General features: G+C 39.3%; 1 protein-coding gene across 10 annotated transcripts in view; it reads right to left on the bottom strand.

The window, feature by feature from the left end:
• The window catches only part of KIAA0825 (KIAA0825 ortholog), a 443,996-nt gene that overhangs the window by 361,212 nt on the left and 57,664 nt on the right, over nucleotides 1–25,120 (bottom strand). For all 10 annotated transcript variants that reach the window (XR_016220532.1, XM_017344597.4, XM_017344595.4 and 7 more), the window contains 2 exons: nucleotides 17,915–18,046; nucleotides 2,286–2,454 (listed from right to left, as the gene is read on the bottom strand). Coding sequence is in view for 9 of the 10 variants with exons in the window: in XM_017344595.4 (XP_017200084.4) it covers nucleotides 2,286–2,454; nucleotides 17,915–18,046 (301 nt within the window). In the remaining variant the exon portion in view is untranslated. The remainder of the gene's footprint in view (nucleotides 1–2,285; nucleotides 2,455–17,914; nucleotides 18,047–25,120) is intronic.

Below are 25,120 nucleotides of genomic sequence, written 5' to 3' on the forward strand. Positions count from 1 at the left end.
AATATTTCAGTGCCCTCCAAAGAAATAACTAACTCAAAATGGGATAAACATACTCTCAATGCACTCCTCAAAAGATACGAAATTATTTCTTTGTACTCTCTTTACAGACAGAAAACAATGGTGAGTGGAATTACTAATAGCAAAGGAACAAAAAAAAAATTGCTTTCTTCTTGAACTCTGAATTACACAATATGTTGTTCTCCTTACATGCTGACTTTCCTAATTACATCTCTTTCCACTAATGTTGGAATCACTTTAAGTAGAAACAAACCGATTACAAGAAAAACGGAAGCAAGGCCTAAGCAATACAGAATTTGGCTGGCTTTGAGATTTCTTACTGACAAAGATACCATAGGCATTAACTGTGATTCAGAATTATGAACAATTTCTAGACAAGTTCATAGAATTTGCTCCAGGTCATTCTACACATCACAATGTCTAATTTAATGTTCCATCTCTAATAAATACGTATACAAATATGTGTATGTTTGATAGCATTTTCCCATTCATTCTCAGGTTTCTTCACCATAAGAATCACATGGCATAGCTGTCTGAAAACCAGCTCACAGATAAGAACATAAGCATGCTGAAGTCACTTTTCAAACGCCACATCCAGTGGCACAGAACCCAGAACAGATGCCGGCTTCACTCCCTTCGTCCACGTCCCTTCTACATTCAAAGTGCAATGTGACCTTTCTGCAGTTTCTTTCTCTCTTCTCTCCCCTGATTCCGTTCTTTTGAAATTTCTGGAAAAGAAATGTCCTTAGACACCAGAGTCCAGGACACGTCAGCATTATGGCACATCCTATAAGGCAAATGAATCAAATAAGTGCCTCGGTGCTGGGTTTCTTTAAGTCAGTCAATAACCATAAATGTTTAATCAAACAAAGAATAATAGATTACAGAGGTTTAAAAGGTGTGTTTAGTATGACTGTTTACATTTTGGAAATAACTTCAGCATAACTGCCACAAGGAGGATTCTGTTGCTTATTTAAATAGCTAGATAATTAGCACAAATTTTCTACAGAAAAAGATGTTTGAAAAATGCCATCAAGATTGACACTTTTAGCATGTAGAAACTTGATAATAAGGTTATTTTAATCTGGATCTGTTTTAATAATGTGGTTCCTTCCTCGAAATAACATGATCAATTATGTAAAAAAACCTAGGTCTGGAACAAGCCTATAAGTCTAATGAATTTGAGCAAAACTAAGGCGGCCTTTGCCCTGCAGTGAATAGAGAATGACTTATGTGTGACAGATTAAAAGATAATTAAAAGCTTTTGCTTTTAATTAAATGAGAAGGCATTATTACATCAATATTAATGAAATTCAATACACATGGCTCTTAATAGAAATTAAAGGAATAACTATATCCATCTTTATTCTTCAAGACTCCACCTTCAGGAGATAATGGGTGAGAGGATTTTCTTAAAAGATTAAGGCTTCAGGGCAGAGAGTCTTCCTTTCTCTTCCTCTTATTACTTTATAAACATTAAAGAGACATCTGTAATAATAACTACAGCCAAAAACTATTTTCATCTGATTCTGTCATCCTAAGCCATCTACAACCTCAAGATATTTTCCACATCTGCCCTAGTCAATGTTTGATGTTTAGACAAAAACAGTGCTCCCCCCCCCCAAATTAAATTAAAACCATAGCTACAGAAACACTGCTTTCTAACAACTGTGCTATTTCTCTGGGAATCTGTTTTTGCAAGCCAGCCACCCTTGCAGATATAGGTGCAAGGAAATAACTGTTCTTGTTGAACGTTATGAAAACTTCTCTAACATATATCAAAGAGTTACCAATGTAATAATTCTCATTAATAGTTTTCTTGTATAAATCATTCCATTACAAAAGAGAACTGAGTATGATTGTAGGACATGAATGCAGGGGACAAGAGAAAAGGCAGTTGCATAAAGACAAAAGATGGGGCTCACATTGTACTTAATACTGCAAAGAGAAGACTAGAAAGGTAAACAAACACAAAATGCAATGCATATGAGCTTCTCTGGTAGACTGTTAAGATAGATACTGATAGAGTTGTGATATTGATATGCCATACCACAAACTATCCAGGAGTTATAATTCACATAAAATATCAGTTTATTGACAAAAATTATAGCAAAATATAAAAACTAATAGCTCACTGAATTCTAGTCCACAAACTCCTAGATATGACAGGATATAGTCACTACAATAAATACTAACATGTGGAAATGAATGAACTGTATCCCCTGTTTACCCACCCCACACCATTAAAAAACAAAAGAATTTTTTACCACTGTTCTGAGGAATTTGATCACATCTCCATGGGGAATAGAAGGTGACTTAGAAGTATCATAATTATAGTGAGTTAGCCATTCCAAGTAGTCCGTTGTTGTTTGTAGCTGCACATCTGGACACTGTTTGTGAACTTCAGACTGTATTTCCTTAATACAATGTTCTATGCTATAAAAAAAAAAAAAAGAAAAAAATTTTGGTAGGAAGTAGCCAATGATTCAATCTCATAATGTCACAGGTCTTGAAACGATTATAAAGGATACCTGGTTGGGTACAACAGACAAAATTATAAAAATTCATATGGTATGAACATAGCAGAGACACTATGCATTTTCATTCAGAGGTGAAAACAGAGAGTTCAAATTTTCTGGCAGAAAAAAGGCAATAGAAAAATATATAATATCTATTTACTTGAATAAGAAATTCTTTTGTGTTAAAACAAAAATCAAGTATAGATGCAGTGCAGCAATGGTTCTCTCGATAGGTAATGTATAGAAGGCAGAGATAAAATACTCCTGATGACTCTGCAAATCAGAAATGGACATTATCCACTGACAGGTGAGTGACTATATAAATTATGGAAAACTTCAGACAATGGAATATTAAGAAGTCAGGAAGTATTTACAAAGACCTTGTAATTTTAAAACTCATAAAGGATACAAGCTCTTTCTACAGTGTTGCTACATCTAAATATCTTTTTCTGCCATTAAACTCCATTATAAAAAAATTAAAACAAAAACATACTAAGAATTGCATATAATAATAATAAACAAAGGATTAACAACAATTATATTCAGGTGATAAAATTAGGTCAGTTTTTAATTTTGCTTTTCTCTATTTTCTAAAGGCTAATAAGGCCTAAAATGGAATGCTTCATCAACCAAATAACAAACTTGAAACAGAAAAAAACATTAAATTCAATCTTAGGTTTGTTGTAAACATTCCATTCAAAATATCCTTAGCTCTGATTTAAAAAAATGACAGATATACTTTGTTATTTTAATGTCCATCGACAATTCTACACATTCATGATTAAAAATCCTTGTGGCTTAAAATGGTGACCTTTAGCATAGTGCTATCTGTGGAGCCACATGGATATGACATATTACTACCACCTGATGGCAGCATATCTAAACTGCAAGAAAGCTTAAAGTTATAAATCCTTTGAAGCTGAATCCCTATAACCCAAAACTGACAGCTACATGTTTGCCTCTCAATAATATGAAGATGAGTTACCAAAAGGTAAAGGTACTCTTTTGAAAATATAATTGGTATTAATTATAGGTTCTACTCCACAGAACCATGAAGGTTTCAGAAACTGAGCTCTGACGTTCTAGGAAAGTCTCTTCAACATTCATCGGGTATAAGTTGCCCAGAAAATATACACTGTAAAAGTTTAAGTAAAGCTTTTCAACAGACTTCTGAGCATAAGTGAACTCAAAGTTAATTACCTTGAAAGAAATACATTCCGAGAATCAAAGAGCCTTTTCATGAAAACAAAGAACTAAAAAGAGAAACAATACCACCTCTGGCCACAGGCCACTCAATTTCCTGATTGGACAGTCTTATTCAAGAATACCAGTTCTACGTCTGACAAGAGATTGGCATATATTTTCTTAACTTACGTAAGTACTTCTATGGACTGAGAAACATGATGCCCTGGGCCTACACCCTGACTCCAGGGACCCTTTATCAAAGGTTTTTATTATAGCATCCTCATGTGTCTCATTCAATGAAACCTAATAGATTACAGCAATGTGAATTGGAAAGGCTCAGCAGTTAGTCTACCTAAATCTGTTTCAATCAGGACTCAGCTTTTAGGCTAATCTCTAACATCTGAATCTGGGTAGAGGCCAATACCTACAATTTATAAATAGAAGAGAGCCTTCGGAGGGTTAGATATTCTAGTAATTTGTCCAAACATCGATAAAGGGATTGAGCAGTTACATTTCAGGGGACCCTCCCCCTCACTGATATAAACTAATAAGATTGAGCTTCCTCTTAAAAGCTTTTTCTCACATATTTCAAAATGTCACAATTCATTATCAGTGCCTGATTTTTAGTTGGCTAAATATCTTCTTATTCTGCCATTCACCACAGTCTATACATTTTCTCTAAACACATCATTTGAAGTCTAGAAATTTCTTGTCTAATTGTTATATATAGGGAATGCTCCTCAAAATTTAGGATGTCAGTTTGGTATGTATTCTGATTATTTCTTTGAAATCAAAATTAAGATAAAATTAATAGCATTGATATTATTTTCAAACACTTGAAGTAATACTGTGGATGGGGATGGTGATCAGGGTTAGGAGGTTTATATATTATTAGATGATGTGAGATTTTAGTCTAGGTTTTCTTTTTTTATATAAAGTTTGTTTATTCACTTATTTTTGAGAGCAAATTCCCATTAGATGGTTCATTCCCCAAATGCCTGCCACAGCTAGAGGCTAATGGTAAGAGCCACACAACTCAACATAGGTCCTCTATTTTGGTGTCAGGAATTCCAACTATTTTCACCATTACTGCTGCCTCCCAGGGCCCACACTGGTGAGAAGTTGAAATCAGGAGTTGAAGATAGAAGTTGAACCCATGTAGGACATGAGCAGCCTAAACTGATGCCTTAATCACTAGGCCAAAAGCCTGCTCCTAGATTTTCTTCAACAACTTGGTACTTGTCTTCATTTTGGTTTTCGTTTTTGTTTGTTTAACCGTAAGCTGTTTCAAATTTTTTTTAGAAGCATGATCAGTCATGAAAAATAATCACGGTAACTGAAAAACAGAAATCTAATTATCCCATTTATTGTTAGGTCCCAAATATTAGAGCAAAATGTAAAGAGTCTAAAAATAGCAATAGATTTCCTTCTCTACACAGCTTAAATTTCCAAATTTAGGATATTAGTTAGCATAGAAAAGATTTTAATGTACCTTATTAGCCCTTTTTCAAAGATATATTTATTTATTTGAAAGACAGAGTTATAGAAAGAAGTAGAGACAGAGAGAGAGAGAGATCTTCCATCCGCTGGTTAACCCCCCAGATGGCCGCAATGGCTGGAGCTGTGCCGATCCAAAGGCAGAAGCCAGAAACTTCTTCTGGATCTCCCATGTGTGTAGCAGGGTCCCAAATACTTGGGTTATCATCTGTTGCCTTCCCAGGTCTATTAGAAGGAAGCTAGATTAGAAGAGGAGCAGCCAGGACTGGAACTGGCACTCCATATGGGATGTCAGCTTTGCAAGCACAGGCTTAACCCATTGTGCCAAAACACCAGTTTCCCAGCCTTATTTGTAATATTAGAATTCCTGAAAACAATCTAAATGTCCACAATAAAGATAATGATTAAATGATTGAACAGTTCATTCACTGGAAGGGAGCCATGAAAATGAAGAAAAAACAGTTATCAACAAGGATGAAACTGACAAATATAATGCCAAGGGGGAGAGGAGGTACAAATGAGTATACACTGTATAATCCTATCCATATGACAGCTTGAAAATATGTAATGTTATCTATTGTTCAGAATTAAAAACATAGGTAGTAAAATTGTGAGGAAATATACTGGGATAATCAACGTCACCCTCAGGCAAGCTGGGGATGGACAAGAGATGCAACTGGGGAGAGTCAAGTAGAGAACTTGAGCTGGACTGGCAATGTTTGATTTCTTAAACTGGCTAGTGAGAATATGAGTATTTATCATAGTATTCTTTATGCCTTTTCATATGTCTCAACATTTCTTAATAAATTTGAATCCCAATGTGCTTTAATTATAATGACTCCAAATTATCCAAGTTAATGAGGTGTGTGAGTCAATGCATTACTGAGAGGCTGTGTATAAATCAATTTATAAACCATTTTAAAAATGCAATATGGAGTATGCTTTTTAAAAAGATATCTATGGTAATTTTCTCACATTCAACATTCACTCCTAGATTCCTTAACTGTAAAAATTGCTTACTGAATAAAAGCCTATTTTCAATAAACATTAGCTGAATGTGGTAGGCACTGTAATCTATACTAGGATACAAACAAGAGTAAGACTTTGTCCCATCCCTAGAGGAGTTCTATCCAGTGAGACAGACAGAACTGTAAGTAACTCACTATAATACTGTCGGACTTGATAAGACATGTGTACAATGTGCCAGGGGAGTATACAGGAGGGAACCACTAAATGTGCCTGTGGGAGGGACTACAAAGGCTTCTCCTTGCAGGAGAGGGGATTATATACAAGGATACCAAGAAAAATAACGGAATCAGACACCAGAGCCTCAGAATTCAGTGCTGATCATCTAACTTCACTGTTGTCTCACTTGAGAAATACATTTATTTGAATAATTAAAATATGAAGTTGTTTTTATGACCACAACTACATTCATGAATGTATGTGTGTGTGTATATGTATATATGGACTGTTGTGCTTCCAAAACATTTGAGATCCTCTATGATTAAATGGCCATTAATAAAAATGGTAGCACAACAGTCAATTAATAGTAGTCTGGTGTAGTTGTGGATAGAGAAAGCAACTGAAAAAACAAACAGAACAATTTTGATTTAAAATCTTGAAACCTACGCTAACTGTAAATGCTCCTGCTAGATTTAAACCTTTACAGGGAACTGTGTTCTGTTTCAGAGAGGTTTTGGTAATTTCAAAATGTGATAACTGCACCCTCAAGAAAAAAGACCCTTGCCACCAAATCCTGTTACACTATCTCTTTAAATCCTCCTCATATGTATTCCTTCCTGTTAGTTCCTTTTGTGAAAGACTTAGCTCAGGCCCTTATCATGTCTTATCTGGGCGCTATGTTAACAGTCTCCCAAGAATCCCAGCTATTGTTTGCCCACCTTTTCTTTAGAGTTTACTATGAGAAACACAGTCTGAAAGAAACTTTAAAGCTAGGGTCCTGTGTGGATTCATGGCTTTATACCACCAATCCCACCACAAATATAGAGGAGAGGCTCTTGAGTGGTCGAGATTAGATTCAGGACCTGGTTAGGCCTGTACCAACCTAAAAAGTCTAAAGCACTTTCAAAGAGTCTGCATCCCACTCCCCCAAATTCCTGTCAGCTCCCAATAGACAGAGCTGGCACTGACAATAATAAGCCTGGCATCACACTCAGATCTTTTCTTCTTCCTCCCAAATTTACATCCGACTTGGATCACTTTTCATAGACTGAAGTGATAGGAGCAGGAAAAAAGTGGCACAGGGCTACATGTGTTAACAATATAAAGAGAATTTTCCAGAAATGTTCTATAGGGATATAAGACATGGCAGTTTAATACCCATGACAAGCAGGAATAAGTAGTGCTTCCTTTTTTATCCATGGAGGCTTGCCCAGTAATTTTGGTACAATTACCAAAGTCAGAATGTGGTCTAATCCCAATAAAACCATATGAACTGAAATCAGGAAGAGAAAAGTAGGGAATCTGCCCTGGTAGTTACCCTATGCTGATTCCCTTGATCCTCTTTCTGAGAAAGAGACAGGAAAAAAAAACTGCAGAGGGGAAAAAAGTAATGAGAATTATAACAGATTTGAGAATGCATCTAGTCTGTACCTTTATCTTCATTATCATTAGAATCAATAAGTTGGATATAACAGACTTTTTAAAAAATTTTATGTTTATGAGGCCAACACTGTGACATAGCAGATGAGGCCACCACCTGCAGTGCCGGCATCCCATGTGTGCGCTGGTTCAAGTCTCGGCTGCTCCACTTCAGTCCAGCTCTCTGCTATGGCCTGGGAAAGCAGTAGAAGATGGCCCAAGTCCTTGGGCCCCTGCACCCACCTGGGAGACCCAGAAGAAGCTCTTGGCTTCGGTTTGGCATGGCTCCAGCCATTGTGGCCCACTGGGGAGTGAACCAGTGGAAAGGAAGTCCTCTTTCTCTCTGCCTCTGCCTCTCCTTCTCTCTCTGTGTAACTCTTTCAAATAAATAAACACATCTTTTTAAAAAATTATTTCCTTTTTGTTATTTGAAAGGCAAACATAAAGGGAGAGAGAGAGAGAGAGAGAGATCAATCTTCCATCCATTGTGTCATTCTCTAAATGCCCAAAAACAACCTGGACTGGACCAGACCAAAGACAGGAGAACACAACGCAATTCAGGTCTTCCACATGGGTGGCAAGGACCCAACTGCTTGAGCCACCATCTACTGCCTTCCAGGGCATATATTAATGGGAAGGTGGATCAGAAGCAGAGGAGCTGAGACTTAATCAGGCCCTCTAATGTAAGATGCAGATGTCCCAAGTATCATTTTAGTCTGGGCCAAAGCCTTGTCCCAGAAAACAGATTTGATCAGCAGTTACAAACATGGTCATGGTGTGTGGAGGAAGGCCATACAGCACTACTGGGGAACACTTTTGTAACAGTGAATTGTACAACTCCTAAGAAATTATCTCATAGACAAAACTCTCATAAGGAAGGAGGGAATATTCATACATGTTTGTGCAGTAATAGCAGAAACACTGCAAATAATGTAAATGCTCCTCAAGAAGGCATTGCTGGGGCCGGCGCTGTGGCAGAGCGGGTTAACACCCCAGCCTGAAGAGCCAGCATCCCATATGGGCGCCGGTTCTAGTCCTGGCTGCTCCTCTTTCAATCCAGCTCTATGCTATGGCCTAGGAAAACAGTAGTCCTTGGGCCCCTGCACCCGCGTGGGAGATGTGGAAGAAGCTCCTGGCTCCTGCCTCCTGGCTCCTGGCTTCGGATTGGCACAGCTCCAGCCGTTGCGGCCATATGAGGAGTGAACCATCAGACGGAAGACCTCTCTCTCTCTGTCTCTCCTCTCTCTGTGTAACTCTGACTTTCAAATAAATAATCTTTTTTTTAAAAAAAGGAATTGCTTAGTAAGTTACACACCTATACAAATAAAAGAATGAGGCAAAACTATATGGGAATATTTTAAAAACATATTCAGTAATGCACATATAATTTTAATTTGTATGAAAATGAATATATTATTAATTTTAATATTTTCCCACATTTTCTCTCTTAAAAAATGGTCAATGAGGCTGTCATGTAGCAAAGCAGGCTAAGTCACTGCCTATGAGACCAGCCTCCCACATCGGAGTGTCAGTTCAAGTCCCATTTGTTCCACTTTTAATCCAGTTACCTGCTAACATGCTTGGGAAAGCCATGGAAGATGGCCTAGGTACTTGGACCCCTGCCACCCACATGAGAGACTCAGATGGAGTTCCAGGCTCTTAGCTTTGGCCTTGCCCAGCACTGGCTGTTTTGGCCATTTGGGGAGTGAAGCAGCTGATGGAGCATCTTTCTTTCTTTCTCTCTTTTTCTCTTTCTCTTTCTCTCTCTCTCTCTCACACCCACACACACACACACACACACACACACATACATATCTGCACAGCCTTTCAAAGAAATAAAACAAATCTTTTAAAAATGGCCACTTGTTAATTTATTTTATTTGAAAGGCAGAGAGAGGGAGACAGACAGACAGAGAGATCGTCTATCCACTGGTTCATTCCCCAAATATCCTCAATATCCAGGGATGGGCCAGGCTGCATCCAGGAGCCCTGGACCTCCATCTGTATCTCCCATGTGGGTGGAAGGAACCCAAGTACTTGAACCATCATCTTCTCCTCCCAGGATCAATTCCAGGAGGAAGTTGGATAGGAAGTGGACTTCAACTGGTATTCTCATATGGGATGTGGGCACCCCAAACAGCAACTTAACTCACTACACTACAACACCTGCCCCAAGTATGTACTATTTTTGGTATATATGTAAAGAATAGAACTTATTCTACCATGGTCTTGCTTAGCTTCACACTTGTTTACAATAAAGCAAATACAACAGATGCCTATTAAAATGTCTAACACACATTCACTGACTGGCTTCTAGCCTATTACGTGCAAGGACTGGTTTATGCAGTAGGAATACAGAGATGACCAATTGAAGACTTTAAAGAAGAAATTAAAGAAAAGTCCAAAGCAGGAAGTAAAAGCATCAGCTTCCAGTCCCTGACTTACTTTCATCCCAGGTTCTACGGCAGGACATTCTTAGTCATGGCATTCCAGACTTAGGACTTTGATTACCAAAGGCTGGGTGTTAATGAACTTTTTGGAAGAGGTGTTTACTCTGCTGAATCACTGACAGGGCTCTTTTTCAGGGAAAGTCAACAGGGTTAGGTTAAGTTTCCAAGCAACCTCCAACAGGAATGATGAGCAAGCAGCAGTCACATCTGTCACATCTGCTCAGTCCGGTCATAGCATTCCCTCCACTGCGCTTGCCCTCAGAGCTGGGCTAGGTCTTCACCAGGCACCTCTGGAGTGAGGACTTACTTCCCACTGGCCCATGAACTGAGATCTTCTCTGGGAGACACTAGCCCTACTATAATTGGCTCAAACTTCGTATGGGGTCTGGATTTTCAAAATAGCAATATTATTCACACTTTCATAATCATAACTTGCTTCCTTTTTATTTCCATGGAAGGATAATTTAATAAGATTCTTTAGAAATATCTTCAAACAATAACTCTTTATTGTCTTATGCCTATTTGGCCTAGATAAGGTAAAGCTAATACACTTAACATGAAAGGCTATACTTTTTTAAAAAGTCAAATATTTAGGAAGGCTACAAGAGAGAAAAGACACTGAATATCAAAATACCATCAGAGGGGGTAAGTAGTTCTAATGTTACACAGCACAATAGGGTAACTAGATTCTACAACAATTAATAATACACTTGAAATGATATTTGAAATAGAAATTATATTTGAGAAGAAGTAAAAACTAATTACCCTGGTTTGATCATTACACACTCCATGCATGTACTGAATTACAATACTATACCCCATAAATAAGATAAATATGTCCATTAAAAGGAAATGATTAGGAAGCCCATGCTGTGGTGTAGCAGTTAAAGCTGATGCCTATGATGCAGACATCCCGTATGTGCATTGGTTCATATCCCAGAGGCTCCACTTCCAGTCCAGCTCCCTAGTGGCTTGGGAAAACTAGTAGAAGATGGCACAAGTGTTTGGGCACCTGCCACCCTTGTGAGAGACCCAGATGAAGTTCTTGGCTCTTGGCTTTGGCCATTGTGGCCATCTAGGGAGCGAACTAGTAGATGGAGCTCTCTCTCTCTCTCTCTCTCTAACTCTGACTTTCAAAATAAATAAGTAAATTTTTTTTAAAAAGATTACTTTATTTCTCATGACAATAAAATAGTTTCACAGTATTTGTCTTGTTAAATGCTATTGTTACAACTTTTAAGTTGCTATCTATTTATTTATTTGAGTGCAAGACGGGCAGTCAGTGTGAGATCCCATCCAATGATTCACTCCACAAATGCCGGCAACAGTCAAGACTGGGCCAGGCAGAAGCTAGGGAGCTGGTAATTCAATCCAGGTTTCCCAGTGGGTGGCAGGGATCCAACTACTTAAGCCATCACCTGATGCATTCCCACCTGATGCATTCCGCTATGTGCATTAGTAGGAAGCTGCAATCAGGATCCAGATCTGGGATTTGAACCCCAGCACTCTGATATGGGATGCAGGTGTCATAACCATGTCTTAACCATTAGGCCAAACACCCTTCCATGGTGTTATTATAATCAGTGAATGTTTGCTGACCTAAACAGAACTATCAAGCATGTTAAGTGTATATATTATTTGAAAAAATCTCTTAACAATCACTTAATGGAGTTACTGACTGCATATTTTATCCCATGCATCCCAGCCTCCTAATGCACAGAAGGGAAACCACAAGGGCACACCATACAGACTCTTGGGAAAGGAGTCAGATCACCACAACACTCAAGGTAATGCAGTTAATAACGACAGGAAATGGGGGGAAATTGGTTCAATCAGCCACCATGAGAAAGAGTGGCTTGTCTTCTTACTATTGCCACATTGACCTGCATGCTTCAGTACGTTTCAGGTGGAACTTCAGTGGGAGCAAAATTGGAGAAGTTTAAAAAGCAAAGGCTGGCAGGTGCCGCGGCTCACTAGGCTAATCCTCCGCCTGCGGCGCCAGCACCCCGGATTCTAGTCCCAGTCGGGGCGCAGGATTCTGTCCCAGTTGCTCCTCTTCCAGTCCAGCTCTCTGCTGTGGCCGGGGAGTGCAGTGGAGGATGGCCCAAGTGCTTGGGCCCTGCACCCCATGGGAGACCAAGAGAATCACCTGGCTCCTGGCTTCGGATCAGCGTGGAGTGCCGGCTGCAGCGCACTGGCCACAGTAGCCATTGGGGGGTGAACCAACAGAAAAAGGAAGACCTTTCTCTCTGTCTCTTTCTCTCACTGTCCACTCTGCCTGTCAAAAAAATAAAATAAAATAAAAAACAAATAAAAGCAAAGGCTAGCGTACTGAGGCCCAGAAGGCTGCCTGCCAAGGCTACATTTTGAATTCTGAGCAGGAAGAGAGTGCCAGAAAGGGCCTTGTCAGTGGAAACTGGAAAGTAGCTGTTTTGGACTAGGCAGAGTTCAAGGATAAACAAGGTAAGTGGTCTCTGTCATATGTCTTCCATGTGGCTCAGGATCTTATTCAGTGGGACAGGAGAAGAGATAGGGATGTAATTGAATAGAATACAAAATACAGAACCAAAAAAAAAAAAAAAAAACCACAGGAAGGTCAAAAAAAGGAGCAAGTATTATTTGCCAAGAGCCAAAATACTGCTAGAGATAAAAATACAAAAAACAGCCTTTGCAACGACTAATTTTCCTTATATAAATTTGTGAAGACCACAAAATATATTAATATGTGCACGTCCACTAGCAGTCTTGTGGCTCTGCCATGAGAATTCTAAAACTGATAAAGATTATTTGTAGATTTCTCTTGGCTACTTCTTCCTGATCTTTAAGCCATCATGTGGAAAATGCTAAGAAAAATTTCATTTATAAACTCAAAAAATTACTTATTATATGAAAAGTAAGTGTGCTCTACGGAGTATGTTCCCTCTCTAACAAAGCATGGTTAAATTTATAGGAACAGTCTATCCAATATGCACTCACAAAATAAACTTAATGTTCCTTCGCCCCTGCATCTCCTGAATTAATCAAATGGTAGTCCGAAAGCACTTCCTGGTCTTTCTTTAAATCCAAAAAAAAAAAAAGTAGTCATCCTGTAACAGCACTAGCAAAACCAAACTCCTGAGATCCATGAGGTCATCTATAATTAGAAAACTGAAATGCAACAGGAACCATTATGATACAATCTTAACCAACTGAACATTAAGAGAAGAAAAATCATTCTGTGCATACCATGAGCCCAAGAGAACTTCTAGACCTCAACATCTTGTTAAACTAATAAGTTCCAGTCAGCATAAAAAAAATCTTTCTATGCTATGTGCAGTTTTTCAGTTAGTGAACTAACCAGGGCTGCGGGTATAGCATTTGTAGGATTCCTCTTTGGCAGGTTATTTAGTGTCTCGTTACCGATTCTGATATGTGTTCAAAGTAAATGATTCACCATCACTGATTTCCACTGTCAGCCCTGTGAGTCGCTGGGCGCTGACTGGAATGGAAATGGAGATGGAGATGTGAAAATGGTCTGAGAGAATGACAGTTTCTTCTGAAGGGTAGGTGGAGATTCGGTGACCCCTGGGCACACCGGTCCATTCTGGTGAATCACTGCTTTGGGAAGGTTAAAGACCCTGTGGCTCATAAAACTTGATGATATTTAGAAGAGGGAAAGAAGTCACACTTAGATGTCAGGGTCACTGCTAGAAAGAAATACAACTTTAAAAATTCAAGTGCAAGAAAAAATACCATATTTAAAAATGAATTAGTAATGTTTTTTTCCTTTTGAAAGTATTGGGGAAAACCCATATATACAGATGTTCATTACTTATTCAGTGTACACCACTGGGAGATAAATAGAACTGTTAGAATACAAAAATGCCAAGGGTAATTCAACTACTGCAGTCTAAGTGTGGCATAACTGATTCGTCATGACACATAATTTTCTAAAAGCTATTCTGTTAGAAGGCAATAAATGAGTACATAAATGATTTACAGTCTCCTGAACCATCGTTATTATTCAGTATTTTATTTTTAAAAATATATACACCCTATACTATTATGTTTATTCTCCAAAGTATAATAAAAACATAATTGAATTTGATGAAAAATAGACTTGATTCTAAATGTAGCACACAGCACATGCAGCTACTCCCTTATTTTATCCCTTGTGAAGATCAACGTCACTTGAAGTGGTTCTGCTCCAGGTTTGTTTTAATATATGGGCAATAAAATATTTTTAATTTCAAAATTATAACCTTATGTTCCCTACTATATTTTCTTTTTAATACTAACATCTGAGTTTCAGCCTAAATAACAATTTATGAATGCAAAATACAGTATTTTAATCACTGTGTTACTTTTAAATATGATTTCTTACTGACCAGGTAAGGGAAGGAAATTAAGTACAGATGGTTCAGCAAATAAAAATAAAGTTATCCATTATCAATAACAAAAATGCCAGAGTCCAGTGACATGCTTTGTTTTGATGGCACCTAAATGCCACTGTGAAAGGATAAATGTATCATTTAAAAAATATTTCTATTTTAAAAATATAACCACCTCTGGAATTTAGAAAAATGACATTAATCTGCATTATTGCACACTGTTTGCATTTGTAAGTTTCTTTGGGTTAGAAACTGTGTCATGCTCTCTCTCTCTCTCTCTCTCTCTATATATATGTATATATATAAAACATAAAAATATATAAGCAAATAATTATATAAGGTTTAATCTAGATATTTCATATTTATATGTAAAATAAAATGATATGCACTTAACAGCATATTAAGTCTATATATATATATATATATCACCTTTAATAAAAAAATATACATAAGGGGTCCTGAGAAAGTTCAGAGAAATACACACTATCTTTTTTTAAATGATTAATTAATTTATTTTAAAGGCAGTTACCCAGGCACTCTGATATGAGATGCTAGTGTCTCAAGCAGTGTCTTCACTATTGTGCCAAGCATCTACCACACGCATTTTATATATATATATATATATATACATATATATGTATATTTAAGATTTTATTTATTTATTTGAGAGGCAAACCACAGACGAGAAAGGGAGAGACAGAGAGAAATGTCTTCCAAATGCTGGTTCACTCCCCAAAAGGCCGCAATGGCTGGATGATATGGGCCTATTCGAAGCCAGGAGCCAGGAACCTCTTCCAGGTCTCCTACATGGGTGCAGGGGTCCAAGTAATTGAGCCATCTTCTACTGCTTTCCCAGGCCATAGCAGAGAACTAGATTGGAAGAGGAGCAGCTAGGACACAAACCAATGCCCATATGGGATGCTGGCGCCACAGGCAAAGGCTTAGTCCATGATGCCACAGTGCAGGCCCCACAGTCTTTTAATTCCATTTTCCCGTGGATATTTTGAAGTGGCTTCAAAGAGGTATATTTATGTTTTATAATGGTAAATACAAACTTAAAAATGGGATTTTAATTCTCCCTGTTGAATACAAGGGACAAGATTTTCCTTCCTTCCTTCTTATAGCATTTATCTTGGAAAGAGTGTTGTTTTCCATTGTGCCACATCTCCTTTGGAAGACATACCTATGCCTCTTTTGTCAGCTGGCCTGGTACCAGCTTTATGACTTAGGACTGTCCATCTCAGGAACCTGGGAGCTATCTTTCTGAAATGTGAACATCAGGGAGGTAGCTCCCCTATCTCCCTGTGTTAGAGTTAAGCATCTAACATCAGTGAACTCCTTGGTCCAACTATCTGTTGTTTCTCCTCAGTATGAAGCCCATTAGCTCACAAAGGAAGTCTCCCCAGTTACCACAGTGAAGTCAGGATGATGTCTGTGTGGAAAAATGTGCTGTCACATGTTCTTGGGGACTGGCAGTCATTTATCTTGATATCACATATGTGGTATATACTGAGCTGTAGAACAAGGTGGTAAGATTCTTTTCTATCTCGCAATCTCTTTGTGCCTGTCACTACACATCATATTCTAATTTAATGCTTATTTCAATAATTAAAGTGCATTCTTTTTCTACTATCTTCATGGAGAGGATTTCTGAGAAAGGAGATTTACTTTTAAATTATAATTCCTCAACAGTAAGCTATCTTTTTAATGTATTCATGCTCATTGTTAAGATGATGAAGAATTAACTATTTTCATGTGAAACAGGAAGTAAAATTATCATAGAGACATTTCACTTGCTTGGTTACAAAAGTTCAATATAACCATATCTTAAGAAAGAAAATGTGGGACAGATGTTATGTACACAGAGTTAAGCCACTGCTCGAAATACCCACAACTTATTGGATGGAATAGGATGCCAATTCCAGTCCCAGCTACCCTACTTCTAATCCAGTTACATGATAAGGCACCTGGGAAAACAGCAGATGATGGCTCAAGGACTTGGGTTCCTGACTCATGTGGGAGACCTTGGTAGATTTCATATTTATGTGAACAGACCTGGATAGATTTCCCGGATTCTGGCTTCAGCCTGGCCCAGCCTTGCTACTGTGGGCATTTAGGACTGAACCAATCAATGGAAGATCTCTTTCTGTCTTTCCCTCTCCCTGTCACTCTGCCTCTCAAATAAATTGAAAAACAAACAAAAACAGCAAAAGAAAATGCTGTATATCTTTGCACAATAGAAGTTTTTACTATGGTTTGCATATTTGTAACCCACATAAGATGAAATAGAATTTTAACCAAAAGGATTCATATGAGCCAACTGCCTGATGATAGGAATCACAGATCCAGAGGGAGGCAAAGTTTTTTATCTTTCAAAGAACATGTATTAGTGGTAAACTCTTTAGCTGTCCCTGCTTCACACTGTATTTGGTAACACTACTTTTTGGGGTAATAGATAAAAATTAACTTGGCTTAGCAACACTCTATGGAGTCTCCAGCCTGCCACTCAACTGAAAAGGAGACTTGAAACAACAAACATTATGCAAAAATAATTTGTTTTAAATGTTCTGTTTTCAGCCACTCAAGAGATCATGGCCATTTTATTTTAATAACTTAAATTAAAATATTTAACTTTTGTATAACCTTAAATCAAGAGGCTGTAACTCTAAACATACTACAAGTTAAGTATTTAATCTGAAAATCTGACATCCAAAATACTCCAAAATCCTATACTATTTTATGCCCAACTGGAAATTTCCACATCTGATTTCATGTGATACATTGCAGTTAAAACACAGATGCATGAGAAATATCACATGAAATTACCCTCAGGGTATATGTATAATAAGTTGCATATGAAAATAAATGAATTTTGTGTTTAGAATTGGGTCCTAGTCCCATGAGCCCTCAGTATGTATTGTGATTACTCCAATACCCGGAAAAATCCTAAATCTGAAATACTTCTAATATCAAATATTTTAGATGAGGGATATTTAACATGCTGAAAATACAGGAGACCAATATTGGAAAACTCTAAGAAACCATTAATAGCAAATCAGTAAAATTTTACATTTCCTAGTCTAATAAAAGTATCAGTCAGATAGAAGCATTTTGTTAAATTTTAAGGGTGTGGGGTCAATATTTTTTAGGGAAGTTAGTGATAATTAAAGCCTAAAAGATCTAAGAGTAGGAAATATGAAAAACAGATTAGGTAAATTTCATGCAAATTAAACATGAAAACAATTTGTTTTAAATAATGAGCAATATTTACCTTGCAGCATTTTGTTCAATCTTTTCATCAATATCACTGAAGATCTGCTTAAATTCCAAGTCTCCAGGAAAAGAGTTTAACAAACAGTGTAGGTCAAAAGAATTATGGGAATATTCATCTCCCCAGTCCATCCTAAGGAATAAGAATAAATAATAAAACTGGTCAGTTTTCCAAAATGGGAGGCAGGGGGCAAACCTAAAGTTGTGAAAAGAAACCCAAAAGTCAGTTCTCACATACAGGCACAATGAAAACTAGCTGTAGAACTGGGGTATTAGTAAGTCAGAGTGTCTTGTTATTTAAATTTCATGAAGTACGATCTAATTTTCACTCTTCCCCATACTGTGAAAGCTGAACAAGACAGCAGCCTTCAGGGTCGGTGCTATGCTATAGCAGGTAAGGCTGCCGCCTGCAGTGTGGGCATCCCATATGGGCACTGGTTCAAGTCCCAGCAGCTCCACTTCCGATCCAGCTCTCTGCTATGGCCTGGTAAAGCAGTGGAAGATGACCCAAGTTCTTGGGCCCCTACACTCATGTGGGAGACCCGGAAGAAGCTTGGCTCCTGGCTTCTGGCTTCAGATCAAGACAGCTCCGGCCACTGTGGCCACCTGGGAAGTGAACCAGCAGATGGAAGACCTCTCTCTCTCTCTGTCTCTGCCTGTCTGTAAATCTGCCTTTCAAATAAATAAAATAAACTTTTTTTTCTTAAAGATTTATGTATTTCTTTCAAAGCCAGAGTTACAAAGAGAGAAGGAGAGGCAGAGAGAGAGGTGTTCCATCAAACGGTTCACTCCCCAATTAGCTGCAACGGCCAGAGCTGATCCAATCTGAAGCCAGGAGCCAGGAGCTTCCTCTGGGTCTTCCCATGCGGGTGCAGGGGCCCAGGGACTTGGTCCATCTTCTACTCTGCTTTCCTAGGCCACAGCAGAGAGCTGAATCAGAAGTGGAGGAGCCAGGACTAGGACGGGCACCCATACAGGATGCCAGCACTGCAGGCAGTGGCTTTACCCACTATGCAACAGCGCTGGCCCCTAAATTAATCTTTAAAGGAAAAAAAAAAAAAAAAAAGGCAGCAGTCCTCAACAAACAAGTATGCAGCCACCCTCAGAAAACAGCATCATCTCGCTTCTCCCTGACACTCAGTGCTGCAAAGGAAATGATAAAGCTCGTGGACCACTGAGAACAAGGGCAATGCAGCAAGAATTCAGCACTCCCTCCACTCTTGTCCATATTCTGCCCTGAAAATTGTAGCCTTGGACCTTTTAAATACCCCCAACATCTAGTGTTTTGCCTGTTGCATACTTTGAACTAAACGGCTGCCTCAGAACCAAGGTCTCTCTTCCTGTCTCCTACTCCTCTCACCCCTTTACCTTGTGGAGGGCCTTTCTCTTAGTCCCCTAAGGGAGGTTCCTCCATAAGGTATGTAATTGTCATAGCCCCCTCCTCCCTAAAATCTCAGCAAACACAGGAGATTAACTGGAAGGAAAGAAGACTAGAGTTGATACCACACTCAGTGACTCCACAAACTCTGTCCCAGGGTATTGTCTGTTCTTTGTGCCCATTTCTCTCCTCTAAGAACCATTTACTTTTTCTCTAGAAGCACTCACATCCCCCACTCTCCTCTCCCCCATGAAGAGGGCAGAGGATCTTTTGAATCTCCTTGGATTACTGGATACTCACTATTCTTTCTTTTGTTGCCCCTATGCATGTAATAAAAATGTCTGATTTTCTCTTGCTACCCTATTGTCAGTTTATTTCAGCAGATTCAGTTACTGAATCTTCAGAGGGGGGAAGGGACGTTCCCTTCCCTCCTACAGCCCACATATGTTTTCTCACTATCAAAGTGTCAATCACTCACGCATTCATTCTATATAAATGTATTAAATATCTGATTGGAATAGGCACTGTTGTGGGAGTTGGGCTATTGCTGCAATAAGTTGAAGTCCCTATCCTCTGGGAGATTTTATTCTGGAGGGGAAGATAGATTTTCAAAACACATAAACAGACAGGTATGGTCAAAAGTGCTGTAAGGAGAAGGAAAGCAGGCTGTTGGCTAGACTAAGAGTAAGGGAGTAAAGTAGGCTGAGAGCTTTTTATTTAGGAAAATGAGGATATAGCTCTTTAAGGAAGTGATATTTGAGTGGAAGAAAGAAGTGATAGGTAGGAAAGGAAAATTAGCTTCTTGATTACTTTGGCCAAGAAGTGACTCTTATCACATCTGCCCAAATTTCACTGGTGAGAGCCAGTCACATGACCCTACCTGGATACAAAGGTGTTGGGTAATGCTATCACTGGCTAGGCAGCTGACTCCAGAAAACCTCCACACTATGAACGGAAATCATTAATCTTTGATAGAAAGCCATTCTTCTCTTGCCATTCGTTTGATTAAACTCAGTTCTTCTATGTCCTATTGCTGATCTGCCTCGAATGTCTAAATGATCATTGGTTGTCCATTCTCATGTATTACCTTTAGAGTAGTCTGAGACAAATTGGTGGCTGGCAAGGGTAGTTTTCCCAAAAGGTCTCTCCCTCCCTCTAGAGCAGGAAGGTTTACTAAGACAATGTGTGAGACAAGGGCAACCTTCTGTTCAGGACTTATGAACAGAAGCAAGAACACAGCTGATGATTTGCACAAGTTACCAACACAAAATACTTGATACCTAGAGTGGGTTGATTTAGTTTTTCTCACCTTGAAGTAGACCTGGAAGGGCCTGACATGTTTTATCGTTCACAAGCACTTCTTAGCTCCCTCCTTCCTTGATGACTACCCTATAGCCTACTTCACTCTTTTCTCTCTACAGTTGGCATTACTTCAGAGACTGGCTCTTATGATCATGGCAATTTACTCTTGCGTGTTGTTTCATTGTGACCATGTCTCAGTTCCTCTACTTTATATCATCCAGAATCATTCCAAGAAACCTGTATTTCTTTCAGGCTTTTCTATGTGACATTATGGACATTTCAATAGATTTGAGGAGGGAGGAAAAGTAAATGTGTGTGTTTTAGTTCTCTGTCTTCAGAAATTTCTATCTTCCAATTTCCCATAATAAAGCAAAAAATTAGGAGATTCTGAAAACTCAAAATTTAGTGTAGACTTTTTTTTCTTTAAAGATTTTTTTTATTTATTTGAGAGGTAGAATTACAGATAGAGAGAAGGAGAGACAGAAAGAGAGGTCTTCCATCTGCTGGTTCACTCCCTAAATGGCCACAACAGCCAGAGCTGTGCCAATTCAAAGCCAGGATCTTCTTCCACGTCTCCCACGTGAGTGCACAGGCTCAAGCATTTGGGCCATCTTCTATTGCTTTCCCAAGCCATAGCAGAGAGCTGGATCAGAAGAGGAATACCTGGGAGCCCATATGGGATGCTGGTGCCACAGGCGGAGGCTTAGCCTACTACGCCACAGTGCCAGCCCTAGTGTAGACTTTTCATATAGGTATAGGCTAATGTGGTAAAATTCAACTACTTATATATAAACACTTAGCTAAAGAAACGCAACAACAAAACAAACAATTCAGTTAAGAAATGTACAGAGGACATGGACAGGCATTTCCAAAGGATGAAACACAAATGGCCAGCAGATATATGAGAAAATGCCCCAGATTACTAGCCACCAGGGAAATGCAAATAAAAACCAAAATGAGGTTTCACCTCACCTGAGTTGGAATGGCTATAATCCAAAAATCAAAAAGTAATAAATACTTGTGAGGATGTGGGGGAAAAGGTACCCTAATACATTGTTGGTGAGAATGTAAAATTAGTACAACCATTATGGAAGACAGTATTGAGATTCCTCAGAAATCTGAAAATAGTTCTGTCTTATGACACAACATTCTTCACTCTTGGAAATTTACCCAAATGAAATGAAATCAGCATATGAAAGAGTTATTTGTACAAGACATTGCAGATAAACAAATACACACTAGCTAAAACTTATGGAATCAAAAGAATAGTGAAGAGGTCACTGGAAATTTTTAGCTTTAATGTATTAAATATTAAAGGAGGGGCCAGCACTGTGACGCAGTAGGTTAATCCTCTGCCTGCGGCGCCAGCATCCCATATGGACGCTGGTTCTAGTCCCGGCTGCTCCTCTTCCACTCCAGCTCTCTGCTGTGGCCTGGGAGAGCAGTAGAAGATGGCCCAAGTCCTTGGGCCCCTGCACCCATGTGGGAGACCAGGAAGAAGCACCTGGCTCCTGGCTTCGGATCGGTGCAGCTCCAGCCTTTGTGGCCATTTAGGGAGTGAACTAATGGAAGGAAGACCTTCTCTCTGTCTCTCCCTCTCACTGTCTGTAGCTCTACCTTTCAAATAAATAAATAGGGGCCAGCACCATGGCTCACTAGGTTAATCCTCCACCTGCGGCGCCAGCATCCCATATGGGTGCCAGATTCTAGTCCCGGTTGCTCCTCTTCCAGTCCGGCTCTCTGCTGTGGCCTAGGAAGGCAGAGGATGATGGCCCTAGTGCTTGGGCGCCTGCACCTGCATGGGAGACCAGGAGAAAGCACCTGGCTCCTGGCTTTGGATCAGCACAGTGCCGGGCATAGCGGTCATTTCGGGAGTAAACCAATGGAGGGAAGACCTTTCTCTCTCTCACTGTCTAACTCTATCTGTCAAATAAATAACAATAAATAAATAAAAGTATTTTAAAAATATTATAGGAAAACATTAAATGCTGAAAAGGTAATAAAAAATTTATTAATCTGGGCATATCTTTCCTAAATGCCAGTGTTGATTGTAAACACATTTTACACAATTAAAAAATATTGTACATGTTTTATTTTAACTCATTGTGATAACAATGTGGTGATTATAACATTTTGTGGAGTATATCTAATAACTGAAGCTTACAATGAAATTTTAAAGGCATTTGCATTCTTTTGATAAATGATGCTGTTTGTTAACCATTCACAACACTTTTATTATTTCCATAGAAATATTGCTGATTAACCACAATAGGTAGAATTGGACAATTTGTTCACAAATGAAACCAAATTATGAAATTTACTAAGTTGTTTAGTTTATTTGCATTTTAAGAGCAGAAATTTCAAGGATAATTTTGCCACATTCCTGTTTGTTAGCATACAAATGGTTCCCAGTCTTTTTCTCTTTCTAAATGAAAACATTTTGCTCCAAAGCTTTCCTTTCTCCAATTGTGGGGCTGTTGTTTGTATTTATTTTGAGATGTATTATTTTTGAGGGACTACTGAATATGTGTTTCATGATCATTTCCTATATTTGCATGCATCTTTTAAGGGAGCCCATTGTTAAAGCTAGGGTTTTAGAAGAGAACACATTTTTGGATTTTTATGATTCTATGGTAATGGAGCACAAAACCACAAATGACACACAATATTTAGTAATGTAATAAAATGATTTGACCTTCAGACCTGGGTATTAAAGATTCAGAAAAAGAGGCCGGCGCCGCGGCTCACTAGGCTAATCCTCCGCCTTGCGGCGCCGGCACACCGGGTTCTAGTCCCTGTCGGGGCGCTGGATTCTGTCCCGGTTGCCCCTCTTCCAGGCCAGCTCTCTGCTGTGGCCAGGGAGTGCAGTGGAGGATGGCCCAAGTGCTTGGGCCCTGCACCCCATGGGAGACCAGGAGAAGCACCTGGCTCCTGCCTTCAGATCAGCGCGGTGTGCCAGCCGCAGCGCGCTGGCCGCGGCGGCTATTGGAGGGTGAACCAATGGCAAAGGAAGACCTTTCTCTCTGTCTCTTTCTCTCACTGTCCACTCTGCCTGTCAAACAAAAAAAAGATTCAGAAAAAGAGTTCAAGTATATAGAAGAAACAACATAAATACTGAGCTTTTATTTTGAAATTCCTATCAAATATACAGCCCCAAAATAGGTGGCATAACTGTAATTATGTAAATGAGTTTTAAAGAATACTGAACGTTATAGTCTTTTACTGCTTAGTTACCCCTACTTTAGGATGGGCACTGAGGTGCACTGAGTTAAGTTGCTGCTTCAGATGCCCATATCCATACGGAAATGACGGAAAGGATGCTTTGAGTCCCAGCGCCTCTACTTCAGATTCAGCTTTCTGCTAACAAACACCGCGGTAGGCAGCAGAGGATGACTCAAGTGCCTAGATCCCTGCCACCCAATGGGAAACCTGGATGGAGTCCGGGCTCCTGGCTTTTGCCTGACCCAGTCCTGTCTCTTGTATCTGGGTACTGAAATATTGGATGCAAAATCTCTCTCTCTCTGTTGTTGTTTCAAGTAGATGAAAATAAATAAATATTTTAAAAATATTATTAAAAAGGAATACTTCTATCACTTCATATCTTAGAAGACAGGTTGGCGGGGCTGGCACCATGGCATGGCAGGTAAAGCTGCCGCCTGTCATGCCAGCATCCCATATGGGCTTCATTTCTGATCCAGCCCTCTGCTATGGCCTGGGAAAGCAGTAGAATATGGCTCAAGTCCTTGGGCCCCTGCACCCACGTGGGAAACCTGGAATAAGCTTCAGGTTCCCGGCTTCAGATCAGCCCAGCTCCAGCAGTTGCATCCACTTGGGAAGTGAACCAGTGGATGGAAGACCTCTCTTTTTCTCTCTGCCTTGCCCCTCCCTTCAAATAAATAAATAAATCTTTCTTAAAAAAAGAAAACAGGTTAGCAACTGGTCCTCTTCATCTGCTATTCCAAGGGAGATTCATTTTTTTAAATATTTATTTATTCATTCAAAAGGCAGAGCGGCAGAGACAGAGAGGGACGGGGAGGGGAGGAGAGGGGAGAGAAATCAAGATCTTTCATCTGCTAGTTTACTCCTTAAATGGCCACAACAGCCAGGGAAGGCCAGGACAAAGCCAGGAGCCCGGAACTCCAACTGGGTCTCCCACATGGATGGCAGGGCCATTATCTGCTGCCTTCCCAGGTGCATTAGCAGGAAGGTGGATCTGATGTGGAGCAGCCAGGACTTAACACAGTGCTCTAATATGGGATGTGGGTGTCTCAAATGGTGGCTTAACTGCTGTGCTATAACGCCAGCTATAGGGTTCCAGTGTTAAAGCAGTATAGTGCAGGAAATAGACATCAACACAGAAGTTAGGAGTTTTGCTCACTTCACCAAAGAATCTACTTTAAAATTCCTCTAAATCAAAAGTTATTGTACTTTGAGCCGGCGCCGTGGCTCAATAGGCTAATCCTCCACCTTGCGGCGCCGGCACACCGGGTTCTAGTCCCGGTTGGGGCGCCGGATTCTGTCCCGGTT

This window comes from Oryctolagus cuniculus, chromosome 14 (genome assembly GCF_051225735.1).
Source record: "Oryctolagus cuniculus isolate XC-2025 breed Fujian yellow rabbit chromosome 14, ASM5122573v1, whole genome shotgun sequence".
Lineage (NCBI taxonomy): Eukaryota > Metazoa > Chordata > Mammalia > Lagomorpha > Leporidae > Oryctolagus > Oryctolagus cuniculus.